Source organism: Aspergillus campestris, assembly GCF_002847485.1.
Source record: "Aspergillus campestris IBT 28561 chromosome Unknown P168scaffold_9, whole genome shotgun sequence".
Lineage (NCBI taxonomy): Eukaryota > Fungi > Ascomycota > Eurotiomycetes > Eurotiales > Aspergillaceae > Aspergillus > Aspergillus campestris.
Genome location: NW_020194344.1, coordinates 557,772 through 584,638, shown reverse-complemented (window position 1 = coordinate 584,638; position 26,867 = coordinate 557,772). Strand labels below are relative to the sequence as shown.

General features: G+C 55.5%; 9 protein-coding genes across 9 annotated transcripts; 5 read left to right on the top strand and 4 right to left on the bottom strand.

Annotated features, from left to right (window-relative positions):
- Window positions 1-372: 372 nt before the first annotated feature.
- P168DRAFT_271926 (involucrin repeat protein) lies at window positions 373-3,395 on the top strand (the record flags this gene model as incomplete). The annotated part of the gene is made up of 3 exons (XM_024835294.1): window positions 373-537; window positions 587-3,022; window positions 3,078-3,395. The coding sequence occupies 3 exons, from the start codon at window positions 373-375 to the stop codon at window positions 3,189-3,191; spliced, it is 2,715 nt and encodes a 904-aa protein (XP_024691164.1). The 3' UTR covers window positions 3,192-3,395.
- Window positions 3,396-3,661: 266 nt separating this feature from the next.
- Window positions 3,662-5,281, top strand: P168DRAFT_283340 (uncharacterized protein; the record flags this gene model as incomplete). Its single annotated transcript, XM_024836041.1, has 1 exon — window positions 3,662-5,281. One exon carries the CDS (start codon window positions 3,662-3,664, stop codon window positions 5,279-5,281), a length of 1,620 nt encoding a protein of 539 aa, XP_024691163.1.
- A 1,225-nt stretch (window positions 5,282-6,506) lies between these two features.
- On the bottom strand, window positions 6,507-9,527 carry P168DRAFT_328605 (F-box and WD domain protein; the record flags this gene model as incomplete). The annotated part of the gene is made up of 3 exons (XM_024841371.1): window positions 8,895-9,527; window positions 6,683-8,796; window positions 6,507-6,647 (listed from the first exon to the last, which is right to left on the bottom strand). Exons 1-3 carry the CDS (start codon window positions 9,133-9,135, stop codon window positions 6,507-6,509), a joined length of 2,496 nt encoding a protein of 831 aa, XP_024691162.1. The 5' UTR covers window positions 9,136-9,527.
- Window positions 9,528-10,162: 635 nt separating this feature from the next.
- P168DRAFT_186497 (uncharacterized protein) lies at window positions 10,163-10,882 on the bottom strand. The gene has a single exon (XM_024832983.1). The coding sequence runs from the start codon at window positions 10,777-10,779 to the stop codon at window positions 10,402-10,404; it is 378 nt and encodes a 125-aa protein (XP_024691161.1). The 5' UTR covers window positions 10,780-10,882; the 3' UTR covers window positions 10,163-10,401.
- A 1,468-nt stretch (window positions 10,883-12,350) lies between these two features.
- On the top strand, window positions 12,351-15,323 carry P168DRAFT_239794 (Rho family guanine nucleotide exchange factor CDC24; the record flags this gene model as incomplete). Its single annotated transcript, XM_024833684.1, has 4 exons — window positions 12,351-13,325; window positions 13,391-13,639; window positions 13,709-13,895; window positions 13,960-15,323. 4 exons carry the CDS (start codon window positions 12,351-12,353, stop codon window positions 15,321-15,323), a joined length of 2,775 nt encoding a protein of 924 aa, XP_024691160.1.
- A 1,706-nt stretch (window positions 15,324-17,029) lies between these two features.
- P168DRAFT_271919 (putative aminotransferase, classes I and II) lies at window positions 17,030-20,337 on the top strand (the record flags this gene model as incomplete). The annotated part of the gene is made up of 5 exons (XM_024835293.1): window positions 17,030-17,215; window positions 17,302-17,777; window positions 17,854-18,139; window positions 18,195-18,798; window positions 19,053-20,337. Exons 1-5 carry the CDS (start codon window positions 17,134-17,136, stop codon window positions 20,335-20,337), a joined length of 2,733 nt encoding a protein of 910 aa, XP_024691159.1. The 5' UTR covers window positions 17,030-17,133.
- Window positions 20,338-20,727: 390 nt separating this feature from the next.
- P168DRAFT_271916 (sucrase/ferredoxin-like domain-containing protein) lies at window positions 20,728-21,974 on the top strand (the record flags this gene model as incomplete). The annotated part of the gene is made up of 3 exons (XM_024835292.1): window positions 20,728-20,779; window positions 20,806-21,110; window positions 21,193-21,974. 3 exons carry the CDS (start codon window positions 20,728-20,730, stop codon window positions 21,901-21,903), a joined length of 1,068 nt encoding a protein of 355 aa, XP_024691158.1. The 3' UTR covers window positions 21,904-21,974.
- A 299-nt stretch (window positions 21,975-22,273) lies between these two features.
- On the bottom strand, window positions 22,274-23,805 carry P168DRAFT_311916 (alpha-hydroxy acid oxidase). The gene is made up of 6 exons (XM_024839533.1): window positions 23,683-23,805; window positions 23,250-23,630; window positions 22,945-23,175; window positions 22,592-22,845; window positions 22,430-22,506; window positions 22,274-22,371 (listed from the first exon to the last, which is right to left on the bottom strand). Exons 1-6 carry the CDS (start codon window positions 23,759-23,761, stop codon window positions 22,296-22,298), a joined length of 1,098 nt encoding a protein of 365 aa, XP_024691157.1. The 5' UTR covers window positions 23,762-23,805; the 3' UTR covers window positions 22,274-22,295.
- A 372-nt stretch (window positions 23,806-24,177) lies between these two features.
- P168DRAFT_328600 (uncharacterized protein) lies at window positions 24,178-25,628 on the bottom strand (the record flags this gene model as incomplete). The annotated part of the gene is made up of 4 exons (XM_024841370.1): window positions 24,178-24,632; window positions 24,691-24,932; window positions 24,998-25,239; window positions 25,325-25,628. The coding sequence occupies 4 exons, from the start codon at window positions 25,626-25,628 to the stop codon at window positions 24,578-24,580; spliced, it is 843 nt and encodes a 280-aa protein (XP_024691156.1). The 3' UTR covers window positions 24,178-24,577.
- Between the last annotated feature and the right edge of the window lie 1,239 nt (window positions 25,629-26,867).

Here is a 26,867-nt window from a genome sequence, read left to right as displayed (position 1 = left end):
TCCTCCTCCTCTCCATCCCCCGTTCTTTTCTCCACTCCTCCTCTTCGTTCACTCGTTGGTTCGAATCCACTCTCCAGGTCCTTCCCTTGGATAAAGTCGACTTCTCTCCATCTACTCTCTATTCTCCTCAACTACACAGTTGATTACCCCGTCTCTCCCTCACTCAGCTCACTCCTTACTTGGCGGCTCGCTTCCCCCCCGATCCGGTTCATGGTAAACACAGAATCATGGATACTGTCTCCGCCCGGTTTTGATCGATTCCTCGCCCCTGACTCGAGTCATTCGCTTCCTGTCGACCGGGTTTTCATCGTGGCCGTTTATTTTTCTCGCCATCGTCCTTGTTCATCCCTCACTCCCTCCTGAGTCCTCACCATGAACGGGTCCGACTTCCGAACCAGCCAGTCCTCCTATGGCGACCCCCGCCATTATTCTGCGACCTCCGTGGGCCCTCCACAGCCGCCCCCGTCCAAGGTCCTTCTTGATGGCTACCAAAACAACGTTGATGCGCTTCAGGGGGAATCGCCGCGATATAACCCGGTGAGTCGTCCCTACGATCGTCCCCCCGCAAGTCGCTAACCGGGACCAGTTGAATCCGACACACCCGCGCAGTTCCGCTCTCCTGAACGCCAACGATCCCGTCACCATGTACTTACTCACCGAGACCGCCATGGGCGACAGTGCCCATTACGAGATCCTGTCCCTCGAGGAGGTCGAGTCGCTGAAGAAAGAGCACAAGTTCCTCGCCGGTCGCATGGACGGCGCTAAGCGGAAGTTGGCGCTGGAGATGAAACTGCGCGATGCCGCCTCCTCCCTCAACCGGCTATACGGCGCCAAGAGTCCCAGGGGCAGTGAGGAGTACGCCGCGGGGGGTTCGCCCAAGTCCCATCGCCGGAGTGGGAGCATCTTTGGCCGCACCCCCGGCTCCCAGGACAAGGCGGACGAGGAGCTGGCGGTGAGCTCGCGTAAATGCGACGAGCTGGCCCACGAGATCTGGAGCGTCGAGGGCCGCGTCGCAACCATCCACCGCCGTCTGCTCGAGCACACCGCCGGCGTGCTGCAGCTGACCCACAAGGGCCTGAAAAAGAACCCCAAGAACAACATCCCCCACACCCCGGAGAGCCTTTCGAGCCACAACACCCAGGGCAGCGTGGACGAGTTCGACGACCGCAGCCTGTACCGCCCCTTTGACCACGGCGACGAGTTCGGCTATGCGAGTCGGGCGCCGCCCGTCCCCGCGGACCCCAGCACGCCCAGTGCGCCCAGCGCGCTCGGCCTGGACGCGGTGCAGAGCATGGAGCGACGGCTCGAGGAGCTCAGCGCGCGGATGCGCGACCAGGTCTCCCGGTCCAACCCGGACAGTGAGTTCCATGCGGTCCCCCTCCCCGCGCACCGGGGCAGCCCAACGGATCCAACCGCAGGTCTAGAGGCCCACCTGGCCTACATCACCAGCGCGCTCGGGATGATCCACGCCCACCCGCCGCCCCCAGACGCCACGCCGACCCGGGGCGGGGACGACGGACCGTCCGTCGCCCACCTCGGGGACCTCAACGCGCGCATCTTCGACATTGTGGCTCAGTCGGGCCTGCCGCATTCCCAGACCCTCCCCCCGCCGCCGGAGGCGGCCGACGGCGGCGTGTCGGAGCAACTGGCCTACCTGGGGACCGGACTGGACGGGCTTCAGCGCCGCATCGAGGGGCTTTTGGACCAGAAGAGCATCCTGACCACCCAGATCCAGCAGCAGCGCGAGCTCAACTCCAAGTCCGACGCCGAGCGAGACGCCCATATCGGCGACCTGGTCGAGCAGCTGGCGCACGTCCGCAAGGACCTCGAAGGCACGGAACGCGACCACCAGCGGTCCCAAGACGAGATGGGTCTGGTCGTGGGCCAGCTGGAGGCCGTCCGCCGCGAGCTGTCCGACCACCAACAACGCAGCGTGCCCGCCGAGGATGCCGGCGCTCTGTCCGCCGAGAAGGACGCCCGTGCGCACGCCGAAGCGGAACTCGTCCGCCTGCAGGCCATCGTGCAGGAGCTGGAGCGCGACCGCGCGGCCCAGGCCGAGGCCCACGAGGCCCGTCTGCGCGCCGAGAGCGAGGTGGCTCGTCTGGAGTCGGATCTGGAGGCGCTTCGATCCCAACCGACCAGCGACCCCGAGGAAATGGCCGCGGTGCGCGCACACGCCGACAGCGAGATCCAGCGCCTGCAAGGCATCATCGACCAGCTCCACAGCGAGGCCGATGCCCGGGCGGAAGAAGCCGCCGAGGCGCGCGAGCGCTCGGAGCAGCAGATGGCGGAACTCGAAGCCTCCATGCAGCAGATCCGCTCCGAATCGGACGCCCGCGTCCGCGAGTCGATGGAGAAGCGCGCCCAAGCCGAGGGCGAAGTCGCGCAGCTGCAGGCCTCCATGGAACAACTCCGGTCGGACATCCAATCCCAGCTCCAAGAAGCCACCGACGGCCACACCCGCGCCGAGGCGGACGCCACCCGCCTGCAGACCGAGCTGACGCAGATGGAGGGCGAGGTCGCCCGTCTCCAGACGGAGCTGACCATGGCCAAGGCGGAGCTGGACGGGGCCTATGGTTCCCGGTCCGAGCGGGCCGCGGCGGCGGCCAACTCGGCGATCCAGGAGGAGATCGACGCGCTGAACACCCGCAATCTGGAGCTCATGGAAGAGCTCGCGGGCCTGAAGGCCGGGAAACCGGGCGGCGGTACCCCCGACAGACGGGTGCAGATGCTGGAGAAGGAGCTTCGCGAGACCGTCGACGACTACGAAAGCATGACCAAGGCCAGTATTGAGTTCGAGAAGGAGCGCGAGCGGTTCGAAGGGGTCATCGATACCCTCCGGGACCGCTGCGAGCAGCTGGAGACCCAGATCAACGAGGAACGGATCCAATGGATGGGCATCCACCACGCGCCCATGTCGCGCGACGGGACCACGTCGGAGACTACCTCGACCATGGTGCTCAAGAACGAATTCAAGAAGATGATGCGCGATACTCGGATTGAGAACATGAGGATCCTCAAGGTGAGTTTCAATAACTACCAAAAATTACCCCCCAGTCATACTGATCCCCGTTTAGGCCGAACAGGAAGAACGCCGCAGGCTCGAAAACCTGATCCGATCGTTGAAGAAAGAGCAGGCCAACGCGGCCGCGGCTGCGAGCCAACCCACCACCCCAGGCGTCGCGACATGAACATCATGATATCCCCTTTTCCGTTCTCGTTACATGCTGTCACCCTTCTCGGTTACCCCATTGTTAATTTTCTTCGATGATATCCATTCTCCGTACATATTAATGCCTGATTGTCACATGCTCTATGTTTCTACCATTTATCTTACCATTTGATTCCCCTCTCGGTTGCTGATTGATTGGGTGTATATAAGCTTTAGATGATTTCGTATTATAATATTCTTGTTCTTTCTTGATCTCTTATGATTATTCTGGTTGCCTGTTTATCCTACTTATTACGCGAGCTCTGCGCCTTCCAATTGTAGTCATTCCCTTACACTAGGAAAGTGCGATGCACTGGCACACTCCCCATCATAGTTGGTGATTGGCATTGAGTTACACCGCGAGTGCCCCGAAGGTATCCCATTTCACGGTCCTACCATGTCCCTCTGAACCCAAGTTGCAGACCTGTCACGGTCTCAACCCTTGGCAGCATGTCCTCATGCCAGTCCACGCCACCGCGATCAGAATCCAGCGAAAACATCATAGTTTTCGAAAGCCACCGCGCCAGCGAAGAAGCCAACCCAGCCCCCAACCAGGAATACTCGCTGTCGTGCCCCACCGACGAGACCTCCATCTACAATGCCGCGCGAACCAACTCCCCCATCGAAGGCTATCCCCGCCACTCAGAGCCAGGCAGCACAGTGAAAAACAGCCTGCACGCCCGAGAAGCTGCCAACATGGCGATGTTCCTCTCTCGCACATCGGAGCCCGCATCCCGTCTAACGCAGCACGGCTCTGACCCCGGCGGTGCGGCGCAGAAGAGCAAAGACCGCTGGTGGCAATCGCTGTTCTGGTCGGATAACCACGCGCCATGCTCGACGGATAGTGAGAAAGATGAAGAAGAGGTCTCGTCGCCGGATGAGTCGTCGCGGACGACCCTCTCTAGTCGGCGCCAACACCTGAAAGCCGCGAGTCTCGATGATACTGTGTCCACTGCTCGGATGTCGAAGTGGCCGGGGGATGTTGGGTCGCCTGTGAGTCCGGCGCAGCCTAAGTATCCACCGCCGGTGAGGCCGGCTACGCCGCCGGGACTGCCGTCGTTTGGGACGCCGGAGGCGATGTGTTTTGCGACGCAGTATGCTGTTCGTTCTGCGCCGTCTCATCGGCAGGGTCGGAGGGGGGACCAGCCCTCCACGGGCAGACGTCGCAGGCGCGCTGCTTCATACGGGGAATGGTTGCGCAGGCTGTTTGGTTCTTCTGCGGCTGTGCAGACCCGGCCGAACTTGCAGTTGGGTCAGCTTGCCAGGGCGGAGGACGGCACGATCGTCCAGGGTCGCTTTCCCTATAGGAATAGTGCTCACGGGACGCATATGGGAGGTAGAGGGTTAGAGAGCCATCCGTTCCATCGAGGGACGCTTCCCGTCGCGGAGTGCAGTCTTGTCAACGGTGCTGCTGCATCCCTTACCCGAGGTGGTCACGGCGCGAGGCAGCGAGGCGGTATCTTGCTGGACTGGCGGACCCCAAGTCCCAACCGTGAAGCGGGTGTTAACTCCCCAGCCCCGAAAGGTGCCCTCGCTGCTCTCCTCCGCCATGTAGCAGCGTCAACAGGCCCAGCAAGCCGACCCTCAGCCCGCACTACCTGTCCGCCCCTCTCACATTACCACTCCTGCTCCTCCCAGCCCATCACAGCCCAGCCCCGCGCATCCAGAGCAGTCCTAGGCTACACCGTCGACCCCTCAACAGTCTGCTCACTAATAACAACACGATCACCCCCAGACCAACAAAACCCCCAAACCGACGACCAACACGAAGACACGAGTCTCTGGCACCAGTCCAAACAGCTCATCAACACCTACCTCTGCTGCTCCTGCAGCTCCGCCCCCGAGCAAGACACACTCTTCTACCCGTCCAACGAGACCTACATGACCGCCCACGGCTGGATTTCGAATGTCAATAGCGTCGAGAACGCCCGCGGAAACTCTAATGTGGGTAATGATACCGTGCGTGTGAATCGAGACGGTGGACGCTGGTGGGGTTTGGGGGGTGCGTGGAGGTCGTTTAAAGGGTTTGCGGCGAGGAATGTGCTGGTTGTTGATAGTGTGATTGCTTAGGTGTCTACTGGGTTGGATGCATATTGGACTGCGTTTGGGGTCATTGGGTATATGATGTATGGACTGACTGGGATACACCGATACACACTGTCTATGAATGCGTGGCTTTGTTTGGGGTGAGGTGGGTATTCTTCCTTTCTTTTCTTTTCCCTCTCTCTATCTCTTTTTGTATCGAAGAAAGAGAAAGCAAGTCATACCTGGCTTGATCTCTTGGTCTTGGATGAACAGCATGTATTCCATGCCAGTATATACATTACTTCTCCCTCTTGGTTCTTGCTAGTGTTCTTATTGTTCTTATTGTTCTTGTTCTTGTCCATATCTTATATAGAAACGTGCGCATTATTAGTATCACCTACATACATACATACCTACCTATCAACATTACCAGATTGATTGATTGACTGGTTGGAAAGTGGCGTTACCATTGTCTTAGTATTTCTCTTTATACCTCTGTTTCTGTTAGTTAAGTAGATGGGTAGATGAGTAGGTATGTAGTCTCGCCCGTTGCAAGATCTCTATGCACTTTCAGCCAAACAAGAAGGATATCAAAAGAAGAATAATATATACTAATCATAGAGACCACATTGATGTAATAACTTCATGCTTTATATGCAATAGAATAACTTGAATAAGTGAATACTATCAACATATCAATCCGAAAGACCTGGATCGGATAAAGAAGATAAGAACTGAATAGATGAGCAAGAAAGGAATAGATGAATATTCAGATGGATGAATAAAGTAAATAAATAATGGATGAAAAGGATTAAATAAACTCGCAGGCTAAGAGAAGTGGATGGATGATAGATAATAGATAGATAGATAGGTGAATATATGATAGATAATAGATAGATAGATAGGTGAATATATGATAGATGAATAGATGAATGGATAAATGGATAAAGAAACGAAAGAATGAGAAGAAAGAAACCGGAACCTCGCTATGATAACTCAGAATCCAACCCGATTCTTATTTATGTATTGACTGACTGATTGACCGATTGATTATCCATTCATTCACTCACATGCAAATCAATATTGACAGAGAAGGGAGAAAGAAGATTGAGTTTGATCATTAGGATTGACCTTTGATTGGATTCATCTTGATGGAGGTTTGTCTGTCCATATATGGTGATGATCATGTAGAGGTAGGGTAGGTAGAGGGAAGGATAGATATAGGTAGGTAGGCAGAGTCGATCATGTAACGCGTAGGTTCAATACGGTACTATAACCCCTTGAAGAACTGACAAGCCTCTTCAATCTCGTTATCCCCGGCGACAAAGTCCCACCCGATGATGCGCGGGTCCTGGCTGGCGCAGATGATCTTGCGCGCGTCGAACTGGAGCTTGAAGACGCGGGAGGTCGGCTGGGTCGCGGGACCAGTGGCGGGTCGGTGCGGACGGACCGGTGCGTGCTGCTGGGGTTGGAGATGCGGGTTCGGGCGGCGGGGACGGCTGGGGCGGGGATGCTGGCGACTGCGGGATGGAGTGTCGGCGTGGAAGCACCAGCCTGCACTGCTCGCTGCGCCTGAGCGCGAGCCTGGGCCCGGGCCTGGGCCTGGGCCTGAGCCTGCTGGGCGAAGGCGTTGCCGCGGACGGGACCGTGAGCCGCGCCCAGGTGCGTATTGGCAATGTTGTCGGCGGCGTCGGCTTGGCGCAGGCGCTGGCCGACTACCCAGTGGCCCTCGTTGTCCTTTTTCCAGATGATGATGGACTCGTCGTACGAGCCCGAGACGATGCGCCCCCACTTGCTGCCACCCCCGCCGGGTGGGATCGTGGCACCCAGGGCTTTGATGTCGCGTGGGTTTCGGGACCCGGCCGTGTTCTGCGTGTGACCCGCCCGTCGGAGGGCTCCGGGGCCGAGGTCCACCGGCGCGCCGGCACGGTGGGCGTCCCAGAACTGGTTGTCGACGGCCAGAGCCTCCAGTCGCATGGCCTCCTCGGCGCCCGGGGGGTCCCCAAACCCGGCCTGGACGGTCCGGACCAGGTTGAGGTGGCCCCGGAGACAGGCGACTTCGGCGCCCGAGACGTGGTCAAAGATGCGCACGGAGTCATCGTTGCTGCCGCTGATGATGCGCCGGTTGTCGAACTGCACGCAGGCGATGCCCTTCTCGTGGCCGACCAGGGTCTTCTTGCACGCGCCGCTGCGGAGGCTCCAGATCTTGATCAGCCGATCGCCCGACGCGGAGACGATCTCGTCGTCACTGATCTGGATGGCGTTGACGGCCGCCCCGTGTCCCTCTAGGGTCATGAGGAGAGCGTATGGCGCCAAGGTCCGGATGTGGTCCCGGGCCATCTGCGCCTCCAGGATGGGCGACGGGATCTCGCTCGTGTCGACAATGTAGGACGGGTAAGTGACGCCGGAACTCCGACAGGTCACTGGATAATCCGGGTCCGTCGGTGCGAGGGTGCGTCGGTTCCACACCTTGATCAATTTGTCCTTGGAGCAGGTGACGAGAAACCGGTCATCGAACCGGAGGTTCAAGACCGAGTCATTGTGCGCCCGCTCGATCTCGTGGATCTTCTGGCCGGTGGAGAAGCGCCAGATGATGACATTCTTGTCACTGCTGCCGGAGATGATGACGTCCTGCTGCGGCCGGGCGTCGAATTGGAGGCAGAGCACCGATTTCGTGTGGCCGACCAGAGGCCGGTAGAACAACCTTTTGGTGTTCAGGTCCCAGACTCGCACGGTCCGATCGCGGCTTCCACTGACCAGCCACCTGCCGGAGAACTGGATCGCGTAGACGCATTCCTGGTGAGCTTCGTCCATGTGCGCGGGGTGCGGCAGTTGGAAATTCGTAAAGCGACCCTTGTTCCAATTCTCTTCCAGGCGCCTCCGTTGACGGTACAGATGGGGCCAGTTGATCTTGGTGAGACTGTTGAAACGAAGGAGGAGATTGGATGTTGGCGACGTGGACCTGTCCGTCATGGGCCGCATGATCTCCGACTGCGAATCGCGACTGCTGCTGCTACTGCTACTGCTGCCGGTACGTCCTAGGGACTGGTCTTCCGCCGAGCTTGGGAAACTGCGGTCGATCAACGCGTCGCTCATGTGATAGTCCCCCTCTGTATCCGCTTCCGCCATCGCGTGCGGCCCATTGTCTTGGAGCGACGCGTCGGTGCTCCGTGAATCCAGCCAGCTCGGGGGCACCCGCTTCTTCTGCTTCGGTTCTTCCGAATCCGTGTCGGTATGTCGTGGGCGCGATTTGCGGGACTGGGGCGACGGAAGCCCCGAGTGCGCCTGCTCGAACGAGTGGATTTTATCGATGTCGACGCGCCATCCTTCTCCGATGTACAAGTCCCTCCACAGGCGAGAATCAAAGATCCGACCGCGCCACGCGCGAGAGGCCAACGACGCGGTGAGAAGGGTGTGCGGGTCGAGGTAGGAGAAGATCTCGGAGGTGATCTCCGGGGGGAGCTTGAAGACGGGGTCCATGTGTAGTAAGGGGGCCAGGCGATCGACGACTGCTGCCACAGTGGAGGTGCGTACGGTTCGTAGGAGATTATACGCGAGCTCTACAATTAGGGAAAACACGATGGTCCGTCAGCATCACACACCAGCAAAACGCCCTGGCCAACACACGAGCGGCGCTGGCAACGGTTCGCCGACTCACCGGCTCGTTCTTCCTCGCTGTTTGCGAGAAGCCAACCAGGTACGGTCATCCCATCGTTTGTGGGCGCAGGGAAGAGCTCTTTGTCGGGCAGACTCTTGGTTTCGTCGGAGTAGCCCTCGTCCAAGCGGAAGGGCGTGGACGATGGCCGGGAAGCGGGGAGACCGGAAGGGGTATGGTTGGAGCCCTGAGGTTGCAGGAGGCGAGGGAACGAAGGGTCTGGGGCTGTAGACTCCCTCGCCATGAATCTTCGCTGGATGGTCTCCACTGACCGGTGAGGAGGGTCGTAAGTAGTTTGAGAGTCCCTTGATCCTCCTATCTCGGAAGTCGGATCGACGGGGTTTGAACGTTATCGAACGGGCCAAGTATTGACACAAGAAGCCAGACGAAGGGAGCCCCGCTAGACCTCGCAGTTTCTCTGACCGGAGAGAGTGGGCCCTCAAGAGACGTCGAGGGAGACAGGAGGTTGGGGGAGTATTATTGCGGGACCCACATACGGAAGTCCAAACAAAGGACCTAATACTTCATACACTCATTAAGGGTGGGGTCGATTCAGCGGATGGGGAGACGGGAAAGTCCGGAAGGTGGGCAGGAGGGAAGAAGAAGCAATTTTCAGGAGGAAGGATTGTGGGGAAATGAGAAAGGAAGATGGAGAGAAGAGAGAAGAGAGAGAGAAGTAAGAGAGGAAGCAAGAGTTGGATGGATGAGGTTCTTCCTCCAAGGCTAATCCCGTTTGGGCAGGTCGATATCCCAGCCCTGTGACCAGTATCTGTCACCAACTCTCAACAACTTCATCCACATTACTATAAATATGCCAAGCTGACATGACATGGCTAACCCTCATGCTTCTCCCAGATCGATTGGCTAGTGATGGCCCTGCGCGGACACCCAACTCTTCCAGCGAGCTCCGTCAGACATCATCCACATCAACCTCTGGCATGGGCTTCATAGAAGGGACTCGAGAGGATCGTCTCTTAAGATGATTAGTTCCTTTCTTCCCATCCGGGATTTCCTTCCGATCCCGTGAGGGGGGTTCAAGAACCGATCATAGCTATAGCTATCGCCCCACGCAAGGAGCTGGTTGATCCTAAATCACCGTGGATGGGCGCTGCTCCATGCTACCCGATGCATGCAATGCCACTTTCGACAGTGCCCAAGGTTCTGGTCGAAGGAGCATCTTGCAAAATCAGAGATTGGACGTTGTATTATCATCCAGACGCGACCCAGATGGATATGGTCTCGCTGATGGGTTTTTTTTTCTTTCTTCTTTGCTTTTTTCTGAAATATTGATTTCTTTCTAAATTCGCGGAGTTTGATTCAACCTTTGATCGGTCGTTTGCTCGCGATACGAATCAAGTAAGAGTGAATGGAAAAAGAAAAGGCGAAAAGAAACAAAGAAACAATCCCTTCTTTACCATCATGTCGGTCTTCTCCTATCAGTCAGTACCTAAGCGCTACGGAGATGCGACAGGGAAGGCGCAGACACTGCATGGTTGGCGCTTGGACAGGTCTAGGAGTCCAGGATGCAAAGAGATGGCTTAAGGAGTGAAAGGAAAGGAAAGGAAAGCAAGGTTTTTGGTGGTTCCAAGGATGATGAGGCACTATAGTTGACATAACAGGTGCTGGTTGAAGGGTCAGTTGAAGGGTTGAAAAGGAAAAGGAAGACACCCGGTCTGGGATCAATACACTCCGTCAGGTTACCAGATGCCTGTCCAGGTGAGATACAGACATAACCCATACGGACTGGAAATGCCGTTTCTTCCTTTAATTCCTCTCGACGTGGAGTTGGGATCATGATGAAACATGAGGCTGCCACATGCGGCATGGAGAGCGACGATCTATATATCCATCCAATTTCAACCGTCAGGTCAACCCGCGCCCCCACCATCGACACCAAACGTCTTCTTAAGTTCTTCCTCTCGGCGCAACGCTCGGGTCGGACTAGGTCATGAGCTAGTCGGACTTTCCAAACGCTTGGTGTTTGAGAACGCGAACGTTCTCTGCGATTTCAGTCTTCGGGGTTGGTGGTCCTCATGCAGACCTCCACCCCGTTTCGGCCTTGGTTCTCTTAGGTTCTCTAATCCCTACTTAGCGGATGGTGGGGGGGGATTTATTCCCTGATGTGCCGCATGCACCTTTTAGAACGAAACCCCGTTACAGGAAAGACAGGCAGAGAAAAAGCAAAAAAAAGAAAAAAGAAGAAGAAATGGAACAAATGATCAAGGGGAATGACGATGCAGCCGATCCCTGTCGAAACCTTGAAGAGATTGATCATGAGGAACTGCCGGGTTTTTCTTTTCTGTCTCCTCTCATCTTGGATGTCCCCGTCAGATGAACATCTCTGACCTTAGCATCCCCTTATCGACGGACGGGACGACTCCCCGATATTGTACATTGAATACTGGTCGATCAGGGTGATCTTTTGGTTGGACACTGGAGGATGGAAGACCGGCGTCCCCTGATATTGAGGACTGAACACGGCCACCATCTTGAGTTCTGTCTGGTCTTGATTGAGATCCTTCATCATGAGGCAAAGTCATCATTTTTTTCTCTTTATTTCATTTGATATATTTGATATATTTTGTTCTTTTTATAACCGACTATTGGATCTCTCCCCTTACCGGCCGGAATCCTGTCGACACGGTGGGTTTTAGTGCAGTGAACCCCCACATCTGCTGGATCCTTTCTGTTCTCTGAAGTTTGGTCTCAGGTAAGGGTCGGAATTTCTGGTATTTGATATAACCAGAAAATATAGATAAATAAATAGATAATAAACCAGATGATATCAAATAATATATCAAATCAAAAACCAGGAAAACAAGGGAAAAAAGAGGGAAAGAAGGGTGATTTAGATCCAACGGCCGAATCGGCGTAACGATACCGTACGGTATTTCTGCCTTATCGACCTCCATCCCAGCCCATTCATTCATTCTTCATTCTTCTTCATCTCCTTCTCTCTCTCTCTCTTCTCCTTTATATATATCGTCGTATTCCATACTGAATGCTCTAGTTGGATCTTCTTCTACCTATCTCGCCCTCTATCCTCTCAGTACACTGAGTCGAATCGGACTAACCTGGTCTAGTCCCTCCAACTCCGAACCGTACCAACTTCTTTCCCTTCCCTTTCTCCACTCCCTTTCTTTAGCCGCTCGCTTGCGCTATCCCCATCCCGCATTGATCCACCGCGCGGGCTCTCCCTCTCAACCTCACCTTTCAATCCTGATCCATGCTGCATCGCTTTTCTACCTCAACCCTCACTGCTTGTCGCCCTCGTTTTCTTTCAATCTGCTGTGCGGATTTATTTTGACGATCCTCTCCTGATACTTTCTTTCCCCGATTCTCCCCTCCTCCGTATACCTGCTGGATTGGTCTCCCCATCTTCTTCTCCCCCCCCCTCTCTCCCCCTCCCTCCCTCCCTCCTCCTCCCTCCCGCACGGTCCCTATCAACGGGCAATCGAGATGGTCGAGACCCCAGCCATGACTGGCGGTCCCATCGCCGAGGACAATATCATCAACCGGCGTGGCGGTGAGTCGATCTATCAGAGCTGCGTCAACCTCAAGAAGCGACTGGCCGAGCTCCCGTCTTTCCGACCCCACCTGGAGGAACGAGAACGGATCGATCAAGAGCAGGGGAACACCGACCCGGTCGCGTCGCTATGGAATCTACTGCGCGAGGGCTTTCCTCTCTTGACCATCTTCAATTCCTCCGACCCCGAGGAGTTCCTGGAGGTCGACCCGGCCAAGGTCCCCGAGGCCAAGCGCCCCAAGGCCGCCACCTTCAAGTTCCTGCAGGCCTCCCTGCAGGAGCTAGCCTTCCCCCAACCGGATTGCTTTCTCATTACCGATCTGTACGGGGAGAGCACCACCGGGTTCATTAAAGCGATCAAGATGGTCAACAAGGTCATGGATATCCTCGAGATGCAGGGCAAGCTCCAACGTCCGTCCGAGGACCCTGCCGCCACGCCCGCCCAGGGCGCCGTCAAACTCACCAAGCGAGAGCATATCCTCAAGGAGTTGTTGGAGACCGAGCGCGATTACGTTCACCACCTGCAGAATCTACAGGCGCTGAAGAAGGAATTGGAGGAGACCGGCGCGCTGACCGGGGACGCCAGCCACCAGATCTTCTTGAACCTCAACAACCTGCTCGACTTCGCCCAACGCTTCCTGATCCGTATCGAGCAACACTACGCCCTCCCTGAGGACCGGCAGAACTGGGGCGCGCTATTCATGCAGCACGAAGACGCCTTGCGACAATACGAGCCCTTCATCGCCAACCAGATGCGCTGCGACGCCGCCTGCCAGCAGGAATGGGACAAGATCCGCATGGCCCCGCGTTCCTTGGATCTCCAACAGATGGTCGCCCAGCCCGCCACCCTCAATAGTTTCTTCGTCAAGCCCTTTCAACGGCTGACCAAGTACCCCTTGATGCTATCGGTGAGGACCTCCCCTTCCCCTCCCCCCTCTAGCGCCTTGCGCGCCCGCGCTAACAGGAGCATTAGGAACTGCGCAAACAGCTCGAAGACCCCGACCTCCAGAACGACATCACGGGAGCGATCGACGCCATTCAGGTCGTGCTCGACTCGGCCAACGATGCCATTGACAAGGAACACCTCGCCACCGCATTCAAAGAGCTGGACGAACGGGTGGATGATTGGAAGTCGTTGAAGATTGATTCGTTCGGGGCGTTGCTTCGCTATGGCACCTATTCCGTCGTGAAGGGGGACAATGGCAAGGATTCGGAACGCGAGGTGGGTCTTCCCCCAGGAATTTCATGGACCCGTGTCGTTCTCCCTGCTGACTCTCTGGGCTCTCCGCAGTACCATATCTACCTCTTCGAACGGATTCTCCTCTGCTGCAAAGACATCAACCCCAACAAACAAAAGGCCAAATTGACGATTAGCAAAGACAAACCGGCGGGCCCGATCAAAGGCAAACCCCGTCTCCAGCTCAAAGGACGCATCTATATGGCGAACGTGACCGACATCCTCTGCTCCCAAAAGCCTGGTAAGCCGCCCCTACTCTTCCACATGACTAGTCCTCTGAATTTCTGACCAACTCGCGGTGGTAGGCCAATATCGGATCCAGATCTTCTGGAAGGGCGATCCGGGCGTGGTGGACAACTTCGTCATTCGCTACCAGAACGAGGATACCATGAGCAAGTGGTACAAAGACATCGACAACCAACGCCAGATCCAGGTGGAGCATCGCAGCACGCGCAGCACCGGAACCTCAGAGACCGAGTTCACCTACATGAAGAGCATGACGAATATCCCCAACCCGTACCAGCAGGAGTATGACGCCGAGGAGTCGGCCACCAAGGAAGCCGGGTTCTTCTCGGAATTCCCCATGAGCCGCAACGCCTCCAGCACAAGCCTCCGGACCCGGTCCGCCACCGGGGGGAGCGGCGGCGGCTCCGGACCCGCCATGTCGGTCAATCGTCCGCCCCGCGGGTACCCCGTGCCGGACCCGAACCTCGCGGTCCACACCCAATTCCCGGGGAGCGGCGGGATGTCGCCGATCGAGAAGAATGCCAACTCGTACTTCTCCCCCGTCGCCGAAACGCCGTCTACGCGGTCCAGCTCCCAGTCCACCGCGTTCAGCTACAGTCGCCAGGGAACCCCGTCCAACGGCTGGACGGACGAACACAACCGATACACGGCCCCCGCCCTCTCCCGGGGGATGTCCCGGGATGGGTCGGCCCCGACACATTACGTGAACGGGGTGCCGAACGGGCGGAGCACCCAGCGCCCGTCGCTGCCCCCCATGCCTGGGGCGGGGCAGACCGCCAACGGCATGGCGCAGCAGCGCATGCGGTCGGCCAGCAGCCCGGACATCCACAACCACGCCCACAACCCCGAGTCCCGCCGGTACATGGGGGCACACACGATGCAGACAGTGGACAACGTGCCCGTGCCGCCGATCCCGGCCCACATGGCCAGCATGAAGGCGCCCGTCAACCGAAGCCAGAACAGCTCGCCCACCAACGTCCACCTCCCCGTCCGCGGGGGCCCGCCGGCCCCGGCCACCCATTTCCACGAGCCGCAGTACGCGGACAACCGCCCTGTGGGGCCAGCGGCGGACGCGCCGACGTCGCCCCTCAGTCGCGATCCGGAGGAGCCGATGATGCCCACCCAGCTCAAGGCCAAGGTGAACTTCGACGACAACTACGTCACGTTGGTGATCGCCAGCAACATCATGTTCCGGTCGCTGATCGACCGGGTGGATGCCAAGCTGGCCCGCTTCACCAACCGGTCGGTCGGCAACAAGTCCGTGCGACTCCGGTACAAGGATGAGGATGGCGACTTTGTAACCATCGACAGCGACGAGGCCGTGCAGCTGGCCTTCATGGAGTGGCGGGAGCAGCACCGGGACATGCTTGCGCGGGGCCAGGTGGGCGAGATCCAACTGTTCTGCCAAGCCGTGGAGAACTAGTCGTGCGTGTCGGGGTGGGTGGAATCCCCCGCCTCTTTTCTTCTTTCTTCCTTGTTATTCACCCCCTCCTTCCCACTCCCGATTACGATGCCCCCCTCCCTGATCTACCTCCCCCGTCCTCCCACTCGCTTGTCCTTTTGAAGAGGAGGGGGGGAGGTACCTCTCCCCCTTCATCCCGCCTTTATCGATGGCACCTCCCCACGACAGTCCCCGGCGTCGCCTCCGGGTCGGCCCTCCTTCGTCCACATCCTTCGGGAGTGACAGGAGCACGTCAGGGACGAACCGATCGAGGAGAGGCGTCCGGGCGGAAACGACCTTTCCATCCTTCTTCCTTTCTAGTGACTCTTTTGGACCCGGAGGCGTTTTCTGCGTTTGCCTGGATTGGAACGACCCGTCTCCCGACGAGTGCGATGTGATTGATGACCTCTCTTTGTTTCTTTCCTCTCCCGTTGTTCTTCTGTGCTTGGTTGATTGATTGATTTCTTGATTGATTCGCGGCCATCGGACCCGTGGCTGGAACCTGACTAGACTGCATGTCGCCCCAAGACTCGAGATGCGCTGTACAGAGAGTCGATGCGTATCCAGGGCTAGTGTGCCCCTGGCGGGCGGGATTGTCCATGTGGTGTGGGAAGTTGATGACTCCGAGAGTGTCTTGATGATTTTACTTAGACTTGCTGAATATCCCGCTATCTATTTTTTCTTTCTTTTCTTCTACTTCTCTTTATATCCGCTGGGTTGCTTTGACTTGTGTATCGACCTTAGTTTTGGGGAATCAACGATCTACCAACTTTCCTGTTGATTGGGATGATCTAGGATACCATTATGACCCAGTCCAACGGTCAAGCTCTTCTAGAAGATAGACGGCGTCCCTGTCCCTGGTTGGATCCTGATCGGGAAGAGTGGGTCCTTCTTTTCCTTGGGTGAGAGCTTGGGGAAAGACCTCCGGCATGGAACCGGGACCAGGGGATCCATTTTCACCATGAGTTACAATATAGTTAGACTGGTCTCGTTTCAAACCCATAGAAAATCATCATCCATTAGATCGATATTGCATTTTGAAGACTTCCTCCTGAGTATTGCCGATTATCCGTCCTTCCCAGAAAGACGACTAGCCACGAACCACTCATATAAATAGACTGCGTAGGGCGTTTCAGACGACGCTAAGCCTTTGCGCTGGTGAGTGTTAGTTATGGGAGAGAGAGAGAGAGACCTTAGTGTCTCCACAGTGTCCACCGTCGATCGAAGATGCGGTCTAGGTGCGGCATTTTCATTCTTCCTATCTTGGATGGATTTTTTTTTCATGCTTTGGATTTTGTTTTTTGCCCCATGATGACGACTTGCCTTGTTTGGATTATTATGACTATTGGGGATTCTGCTGACGGCCTCCTGGATTTGATCTGTCAGGTAATTAGTAGTTAGGTAGGTAGTCCTATGAGGCAATTCACGTCGAAGGAGGAGGATTCAGGGGGAGGGTATTACTTTGCGGCATTTACTGCGCTGCATCGTGGTGATTAACATTATGAGAGGGAAAGAAGAGAATAATATGGCTCAAAATCAATCGGTCTATCAGATCTATTAATATCAACCGTGTAGACACGACGGAGGAGGAAGAAATGGAGGTATACAAAAGGCTGGCGAGTCCCTCTTGACTCGCTTATCCTGATTGATTTCTTCCCCTCTTTATCAGACTTGCCCCTCATCCTTCTTTTCTCTCTCTGTCGGTCTGTCTGTCTGTGTTTGTGTCTACTGCCACTTCCATAGCTATACTGTCTACATTGCTATATAATCCATCGCATCTTTCCATACCGTCATGTCTTTCTCCGGACGTCGCGTGAGCATCTTGCGTCCTTCCAACCGTCGCTTTTCAGCGGCAAAGGAATTGTCCGAGAATGGTCTGTCCCTCCTTTTCTTTGCTTCTTATTCTCCCTCCTTCTATTTCTTATCCCCTGTCTGACTGATAAACTAACTAAAACCAAAGAACTCCGCTCCGAAACCCACCGTCAATTCCGTTCCGCCCACGAAGGCCACCGCCCCCACGCCGGCCTCGACGCCTCGCGTGCCTCAACCGGCGTCGTCTGGTGTACCGAACGCGCCTCCGAACACGGCTACCTCGAGGACCCCTCCGGCTGGGCCAATCTCGGCCAGGGCGCCCCGGAAGCCGACGACGAGATCGAGGGCAGCTTCCCCCGTCCCACCAGCATCCCGATCACTTCGGCCGCGCGCGAGTACGGCCCGACCGCCGGTATCAAGCCACTGCGCGCGGCGGTCGCCCGTCTGTACAATGAGCACTATCGGCAGGGGAAGGCGAGCCAGTATACGTGGGAGAATGTCTGCATTGTGCCTGGTGGGCGGGCGGGGTTGATTCGTATTGCGGCGATTTTGGGCAATTCGTATCTGTCGTTTCCTATTCCTGATTATTCGGCTTATTCGGAGATGCTGAGTTTGTTTAAGAATGTGAGTGTCACCCACATTCTGATGGGGTCTGGAGAGGCGACCTTCTATCGGTAGAGGTTGTGTGCTGACGATATAGATCGCCCCCATCCCTATGCCCCTCGCCGAAGAAGACCACTATCATATCCACCCCGACAAGATCGCTGAGGAGATCGCTCGCGGTACCTCTGTCATTCTCACCTCCAACCCCCGTAACCCCACGGGTCACTTCGTCGGTCATGAGGAGCTGGCGCGCATCCAGGATATCTGTCGGGATCGCGCGACGCTGATTCTGGATGAGTTCTATGGTGGTTACAACTACACGACGGACTGTGATGGCTCGACGATTAGCGGTGCGGCGAACGTGGAGGATGTTAACAAGGATGGTTTGTCACCCTTCTTTCTGGGCACCCCAAGACGACATCGAGCTAACCATCATAGATGTCCTTCTGATCGACGGTCTCACCAAGCGCTTCCGTCTCCCCGGGTGGCGCATCGCCTGGGTGGTCGGCCCCAAGGAGTTCATCGACGCCCTGGGATCCGCCGGCTCCTACCTCGACGGCGGCGCCAACGCCCCCTTCCAAGAGGCCGCCATCCCCATGATGGAGCCCGACCTGGTGCGATCGGAGATGAAAGCGCTGCAGCAGCACTTCCGCGTGAAGCGCGACTTCGTCCTGAAGCGTCTGCACGAGATCGGCTTCCGCGTCAAGGACGTCCCCCAAGCGACCTTCTACATCTGGCTCGACCTGACCTCGCTGGACCCGCCCCTGCCGCGCCAGGCCAACATCTCCGACGGCCTGAACTTCTTCACGGCCCTCCTGACCGAGAAGGTCATCGTCGTGCCTGGCATCTTCTTCGATTTGAACCCGGCCAAGCGACGTGACCTCTTCGACAGCCCGTGCCACCACTTTGTGCGTCTGAGTTATGGGCCCAAGATGGATGTGCTGAAGCGGGGTCTCGATGGGATTGAGCGAGTGGTGCGCCGCGCGCGGGGGGAACCGTTTGAGCCGCACTGGGAGGATGAAGTCGCTGTGTCGGATGATTAGTTTTTTCCTTTATTCTTCTGTCTTCTTTCTTCTGTTCTTTTTCTTTGCTTTCTTCAACTTGATACACCAACATCAGCGTAGAGCATAGTGTTGATTGCTGTGTAAATGAATACGTTGACTCTATCTACAATATCCACGTAAGCAGCGGAGCTGTCCTAGCTGTTCTAGCTAATCATCACGTGACCCTATCAATCATCACTCCACCCGCTCATCTCCTTTCTTTCCTTTCTCTCCCTCCCATGCGCCAAATCAGCCAAAACCATGCGCAGCATGAAGCGTCGACGATGTCGTGGAACCTGGAACGCGCGCTGCACTACGCCGTCTTTGTGGTTCTCGCCGTGATCCTCTTCTGCCTGGTGCTCCTGACCCCATCAGACGCCATCTACCAATGCTACGTCACGCAGCGCCTGACCAACATCTTCATCATAACCGGCGGCTACATAGTGACCTTCCTCCTCACGGCGCTCATCTACGCGACTCGCATCTACACAAACCGCAACGTGCTGTCCGGCATCCCCAAGGCATGGATCCCGATTGAAAAAGAAGACGTCGGCAAGAGCGTCCGCCGGCTTGTCGTGGAAGGTCTCGCCCGCAGCGCTATCATCGCGTACCAGGCCCGTCCGCGCGATCCAGCCGCTGACGCTGAAGCGGACGCCTTCGACGATTACCCGATGCTGCAGATTGACGCCGCCCGGCCGCCTTGGGGAGCCGTCGAACATCCGGGCTGGTCGGCACCGCATTCGCCCGATCTGCCTGATCTACCGTACCGCACTGTCGTGCAGGAACTTCCACATTTGATTGAGGCGAAGGCTGTATCATTGGCCCCGCCCGACCCGTTCTTCCTCGCTACCAACCCCCGTCGCCCGTATCCTCCAGGCCGATCCCTCCACCCGTCTTCTGCCCACGGCAATGACAACGATACAGAACAGTCCATCCCAGACACGCGTGTCGTGGACGTCCTCCGCCGACCGGCGGCGATGGGCCTGCGCGAGTACCTACAGCGCCTGGCGCAGCTGGACGTGCTACACCCTGCGGAAATCGGGGCCGAGTTTCTGAGCCTGTATGAGCGGGCGCGGTTCTCGGCGCACGCGCTGCACGAAGCGGAGTTTCGCTCGCTGATGCATGTCTTTGCGGACTTGCTGCGGGGTATGCGGTTGGCGGACCCGGCGGCTGTCGAGGGCGAGATATATGGTGGCTCGGGCGTGGATAGCGAGTCGCTGATTGGTCCGTCGGACGAGGAGGGCGAAACGGATGCGATGGAGTATAGGGGTGGAGGTGAGGCGTCGAGGCCGTCGGATGCGTCGTCGGCGTGGGATGATGGACGCTCGGTGTATGCGACGCCGGTTGAGAGGAGTAGTTCACGGTGGGGTTCGCGGCAGGGTCAGGCACAGGGTCAGGCACAGGGTCAGGCTCAGAGGCTGCGGCCGCAGAGCTCGACGCAGTCGCTGCGACGGATGCAGTCTGGGTCTAGCTCTGGGAGCGTGATTCATTTAGTGGAGACGCGGGATGCGTCGGAACTGCCTTATGCATATGGGTAGTGTAATTTATGCTTAGTATAATTTATATGGGTAGCATAACATAATATGGGTAGCATAATATTAATATGGGTAGCATAATATCAATACGGTGATAGCATCAGTATTATATGAGTTGTATAGGATTGAGGGTAATAGATATGCGCGTATCCTAATATAGCATTCTTTCACAAAAACGCTATGCTATGCTATGCTAGCGAGCTCCGGAGCAGGCGGAAGCGTTCCGAGATTGATAAGATGTCTTGGCGTAACTCATCATCGGGTATATCATTACCCATATTTCCTTCCCCTACACCTCACCTAACTTAACCTACACCCAACTATACACCCTACCAGCTACACACCATAGACAAAACCACCCACCCTTCCCCCCCAGGAAAAGAATCAACGAAAATGGACCTCCTCCGCCGCAGCGCCTCCCTCTTCACCCCCACCCCAAGCCCAAGTCCCACCCCCAACCCGCCAAAAAAGCCACCACCACCCCAAAAACCTCAGACGACTTCTCCAAAGCCCCCTCCCCCGAAAAACTCTTCCACCAAACAACCGCCAGCTCCGACGGCGAAGACTGTCTCCACGACTGCTCCTCCTGCACAATCAAGTACCCCGCGCGCTTCGATGTCGACCAGGAAGACACGGTGTACGGGAACGTCGACGGGTGGGCGACGCATGCGCTTGTCGCGACGGGCAAGACGGACTGGGTGAGGGATGTTGCGGATGAGGAGGGGAGTGTGATGGAGGCTGTTGAGAAGGGGGGTTGGTTCCGGCGAATGGGGTGTGTATCTTCCCTTTTTCCTTCTTGTCCGAAGAAAACTTCCATGAGGAAGAAAAGAAGAAAAGCTAACAATAGTGATGATCAAGAAACTCAAACTCTCCGCCTCCAACATCCCCGTCCCAGACGAATACCACTCCCACGAAAAGGGCGCCCAGCCCACAACCGTCCTCCTCCTCCCCGCCTTCCAGGTCATCGAGCACGTCACGCCCGCGCTGGCTCCTGCTCTCATCAAGCATATTGTCAGCAAGGCGCCGACGACAACCACCCCGTTGGTTCAACAGCCCGCGCCGCCTACATCGCTTCCGCCCACAGAAGGACAAGAACTCGAAGGACAATTGCAAACCCACCCCTCCCCCCACGCAGCAATCATCCTCCTCTGCTCGCAGCGCACGCGCGACGCCCGCTGCGGGCAGTCTGCGCCTCTCCTCCGCCGCGAGCTGGAGCGGCATTTACGCCCGCTTGGCCTGTACAGGGATATGCACGATGAGAGACCTGGCGGGGTTGGAGTCTACTTCATTAGTCATGTGGGGGGGCATAAGTATTCGGCGAATATGATTGTTTATCGGAGGAGGGATTTTGATTGGTATAAACGGTCTGATGGGGAGAAGGCTGAGGGGGGGAAGACTGAAGGAGGGGAATACGATGAAGGAGCTGCGCAGGGAATCTGGCTGGCGAGGGTTAGACCTGAAGATTGTGAGAATATCGTGCGGTATACGGTTTTGCAGGGGAAGGTTGTTAAGGCGGAGAGGCAGTTGAGGGGTGGGTTTGATAGGGAGAGGGGGTTGATTAGTTGGTGATTTCTCATTTTTTTTTTTTTTCTTTTATATATTTTATATATTGGGTTTGTTGGATTGTGGTTTTGGTGTGGTGGGTAGATGGGTATATTGGGATAGATGGTTTGATCTACTTTTATTTATCTACTATCATTATCTTATTTTCGCTCTTCTACTTCAATCTTCCACTTCTACCTCAATCAACATTACATATACAAATGGTCTCCCCTGTGATATAGTTAAGTGGCCTCTAATGTTTGAACACTGATTCCAATATTGATTAGTATAGCATCTACTTGATATCAAATACTCAAGTCGAAGTACCATATCCTCTAGTAGAGTAAGCCATATTATATGATTAGCAAATCTAACTATATCCCATAACTCTAAACCACATTCTATATACATAGAGTAGATTACAACCTCGCCAACCGCCCACCCGACTCCAACACCGCCAAATGCTCCAGCGAGATATCCTTAATAGTCCGACACCTGCTTCAGTCAGCTTCAAAAAGGACCCAGAAGAATAGGAATAGAAAGAAGAACCCACCCAGTCAACATCATCGTCCTCTTCAACTCCTCACGAATCAGCCGGATCGCCAGATCTACTCCCCTTTCCCCGTCATACTACATACAGTATCCACATTAGCCTAGACTCATCCAGCATAAGGACCAAAAAAAGGAGAAAAAAAAGAAAGAAAGAGAGAAATACAGCCAACCCCCAAATAGCCACCCTCCCCACAAAACAAAACTCCGCCCCCAACGCCAACGCCTTAAACACGTCCGCCCCGCGCCGAACGCCCCCATCAAACGCAACAGGGATCCTCCCCCGCGCAACAGGCGCACACATACGCAGGATATCCAGCGCCGCGGGCACACCGTCTAGCTGGCGCCCGCCGTGGTTGGATACAACGATGCCGTCAAGGTTGTGGTCGATGGCGAGCTGCGTGTCCGCGGGGGTGTATACTTCTATTTCTCAGTGTCCGTCTATATTGCAGGGGGTATGGTGTGATGTGGCGTCATTATGGGGAGAGATTGGGAGGGGGTTTGGCTGATGATACGTACCACCCTTCAGCCAGATTTCCATCTTTGTGTGTTGTCGTAGCCATGGGATGGTCTCGTCCCAGGTGATTGTTGGGTCTGGGGTCACAGCTCTCAACCCCGGTTCGTGCTCTGACTCCGCTAGGACGGGGAACTTCATGTCTGGTGGGAAGCTGAAGCGGTTGCGGCTGTCGCTGAGCCTGTTGCCTAGGATGGGGAGGTCGACGCTGACGAAGAGGGCTTTGTAGCCTGCTCCTATATTTCCATTATTTGTGAATATTCTCATGCAGACCTTGGAAGGAACAGGAAGGAAAAAAGAAGAAGGATACGTTCAGCCCGCTCAATCACCCTCCTCGTCACCTCCCTATCCCGAAAAAACGACACCTGCATTGCATACGCTTTCCATCCCCGGGCATGTCCCTGGCCAATGACATCCTCCACGCCCGACGTGGCCCACGACGACAGGCACATGGGGATGCCGTTGGAGGCGGCCGCGCGAGAGGTCGCCAGTTCCCCGTCCGGATGGGCCAGTCTGTGCGCAGCTGTCGGGGCGAACCCAAACGGGAGGGAGACGTCTTCGCCGAAGATGCGTGTTGTGGTGTCTATGGGATCGACGTTGCGGAGGATGCGTGGGAGGAGGCGGTAGCGGGTGAAGGCGGATTCGTTGTCGTGGAGGGTTTGAAGGTCGTCGGCGCCGAGGTTGTAGTATCCTTTGATTGATTATTAGTATGGGGTAGTATATCGCGTGTGGAGATGAGGCACCTCGTGTAGTAGGGGAGAATCTCTTCTCTGCTTCTTTTTTCAAGTCCGCGATGGTGAAGACGGGGCTGGGGGTGGTCATTTTGCTGAGTTAACAATTCGATAGTCAAACCTGAGAGATGATGTAAATCTGGATATAGATATAGATATAGATATAAACAGGTCGATATGATACAATGGCTCAAGATCAGGATCACCTACTATACCCATACCCAAAAGTGCTAGAGATACCCCGCTGATAACAATCCAACCCCTCCTAACAGAAGTGCACTCCTCACGATCCCCTCACCTCGCCATGGATCGCATTCCGCCCCGCAACCCCCGGCCACACGTACCCATCAAACTGCTATCACGACTGTTTACGCTTTTCCTCACGCCACACGAACAGCCCCGCAATCAATGCCCTCGCCCAACCCTGTCGCTGTCCCTGATACAACCGGTTCGTAGTTTCAGCAGAGAATGAAAAAAAAAAAAAAAAAAAAAAAAAAAAAAAGACCTGGTCTCGCTCGCGGGTTCACGAATCCTGGATGGTGAAAAATGCTGGATGGTTGGTTGCGCGACCTGCTAGTAACCCTCGGATTGTTTCGCGCGTTCATCTTGCTGAGCTCTTCCAGAGATACTCGGAATATGTCGACATGGGCCTGTAAAACATGTCCCAGTATGGACTGGATGACTTGAAGTATGCTATGCTTGAATTATGACCCGTGTTCGACAGGATCCGTATTCGCATTCATTGATAACGGCCGAAAGATTACTCGTCTAAGATATCAAGCCACTTCCGCGAACCGATACTCGTTCCGCAGGTGACTCAAATGCAACGAGTGGGGGTACCGTCTCTGCTGAAACAGGCTGTCCCCAGTAGAACCCCGCGTAACTCGACATACCAGTGACAAAACCTCTAGCAAGATCTCCCGTCCGAGCTGGTAATGAGCGCGACCTGCACAGCCGCGAACCTGGAATCCGAAAGTCAGCATCCACAAGGAACAACGAGCGGTAGCGAGAGACACTCACGCTGTAGAGGCAGCAAACATCTCAGAGCGCCTAGCCTTAACCATGAAGCCGAGGACCATGGCAAACGTGATATTGTATATAAATATGATCGCAAGACGCAAGGGAACACTCTTCACAAAGAACAGAACAAGGATAGACGATGCAGGCAGGAGCCCCGAAATGAAAATGCTGAGTGCATTGGTGAAAGATTTGATTGATTCATCGCTGTAGAAAGAAGCCCCTAACTCCGGGTCGGTGGTTTTCTGGATTCGAGTCAGCTTGTTTGAAGGGGTAGTTCCATGTAGGTGTATATCGTTTCTGAAAGTACCTTGAGCCGGTACCCCCAGCGCTCGTGGAACCAGGGTAATGCTTTACGATAGATCCAGCGCGTAAAGTGGTCTGCTCCGTCTTGTCTTGCGAGGATGGCAACGAGGTCGTTTTCGTCGTTCCATTGGTGTGTCCTACTTGGTCCGCCTTCCAGGCACCTGAGCCACTCGCGAAACCCCGCGAGTTCTGCTTCGTCGGGGCTGCGGAGTCGCATCAACTGGGATTGCTGGATCAGGGCTTCGTCTTGCTTGGATGTCAGAATTTGAGGTGAGACGAGAAACAGAAAGGGAAACGGAAACAATGGGCAAGGAAAAATTGGGTAACATACTGTATTCTTTGAGCAGCCTGCGAATCTCCAAAAACTTCTCCCATTGCATGGAAACGTTCTCCGAATCCCCCAGGGAACCCTTGAGATGCCCGATAGAAAACGGATAGTGTTTTTCATTTCCGCCATCACGAGAGGCCCTGTCCCTATCCAGGCTGATAATATCTTCGAGGTCTGCTTCGAGGTCTCCCAGTTCAGCTTGATAGTAGAGTATATTTTTGAGGTTCAGTCTCGCGAACCGACGGACAAACGTCAACGGTGGGTCTGAGGCCAGAAAGGCCGCGATTCTGTCGTAGCCTGCAGCCATGTCCCGTGTCAGATAGATGGGCTGTAGATAATCGATCAACGGGGCAGCAGCGTATACTAAAGAATGCTGCAGTCAAGCCGCGGGTATATATGCTGGTTACCGGTAGACAGGTATGAGCCTCAACCTATGCGAGGCAGAATACGCCCAGCTGGAGAAAGCGTGAGTATCCAATGTGTTTTATTTGTGGATATGTAGCCATTGTTTCGAGATTTAAGGTTTTTTGCCCGCAGACATTGTTGATTTAATGTCGCGCTTTGCATGATACGCACATACAAGCGCGGTCGTTGGGCAGCGAACCGGTCCCCATGATATTGACAGTCTCTGACTTCTGTCTCCACCGCATGTCTGGCACTGGCGTACGCTGGGGGATCATCTTTATGTACTTACTCGAAGCACTGGTGAGTGCGCCATCATACATGCCAATATCAGCTGGTTATTTCGGTACTGATTTTCAGCAGTTTCTGCCCCGTTCGACCAAGTGAGGAAATGTCCAAATGACACTGATAGCCTTGCATATTCGCAATCAGCATGGTAACCCAGAATGGAAAGACGACTGCGACATACGTGGACCAAGGTCATTTCGCTTGCGGACGCATGCCATGATGTGGTCGAATGATATGCAGCCTCCATCCCCCCCTCTCTGTCCTATTACGTCACAGACCATTTGGGCAGCAGGTGGATGGTGTTTTCCAGCCTTGAAGGCGCAGCAAATCAGAGGCCCGGTAATGTAGAGGGTTTTGTGGTAATTATGTAAAAGAGACAATCTTAACGAGCATGTTGGATGTTGATCCGATATAACCTTAATGAGATAAACTGTAACCGGATGCCCGTAGTAGAACCGACTGGATAGAGCAGACCGCACTTGAGTAGGCTTAATACACCATTTTCCGTTTTATGAAGCTTAAGAAGTACAATGATTAATCCATTGTAGACCCCGTTTCCCGACATGCGATTCAATTTGGTTCGCATATTGGTTCCCTTGAGAACTCAGGTCTATCACGGGATGGCAAATGAACGCCGCGCATACCGCGTCCGCAGTCCTCCACGATCTCGAAGGTGATAATGAGTGGTAATGCTGAGCCAGTTCACCACGGAGAGGATGTTTCCGCTACGTCCAGCATATCCTGACCGAGGTCGATGGCCCCCTTTGACGATTCCCGTCCATAATCACCGGTTTACTGATCCTTAGGGCCATCGACCTCTCAGCTGAATCCCACCCCAGTAGAACCGGAGCAGCTC

What these genes read in the sequence shown, in the direction of transcription:
- P168DRAFT_186497 (XM_024832983.1), bottom strand. Translation starts at nt 10,779, where the DNA reads ATGGTGGGGGCGCGGGTTGACCTGACGGTTGAAATTGGATGGATATAT.
- P168DRAFT_311916 (XM_024839533.1), bottom strand. Translation starts at nt 23,761, where the DNA reads ATGACCACCCCCAGCCCCGTCTTCACCATCGCGGACTTGAAAAAAGAA. An exon ending in GGTGATTGAGCGGGCTGAAC is followed by an intron (nt 23,176 to 23,249) that starts GTATCCTTCTTC and finishes ATGGAAATATAG; the next exon opens with GAGCAGGCTACAAAGCCCTC. An exon ending in AGGACGATGATGTTGACTGG is followed by an intron (nt 22,372 to 22,429) that starts GTGGGTTCTTCT and finishes TGACTGAAGCAG; the next exon opens with GTGTCGGACTATTAAGGATA.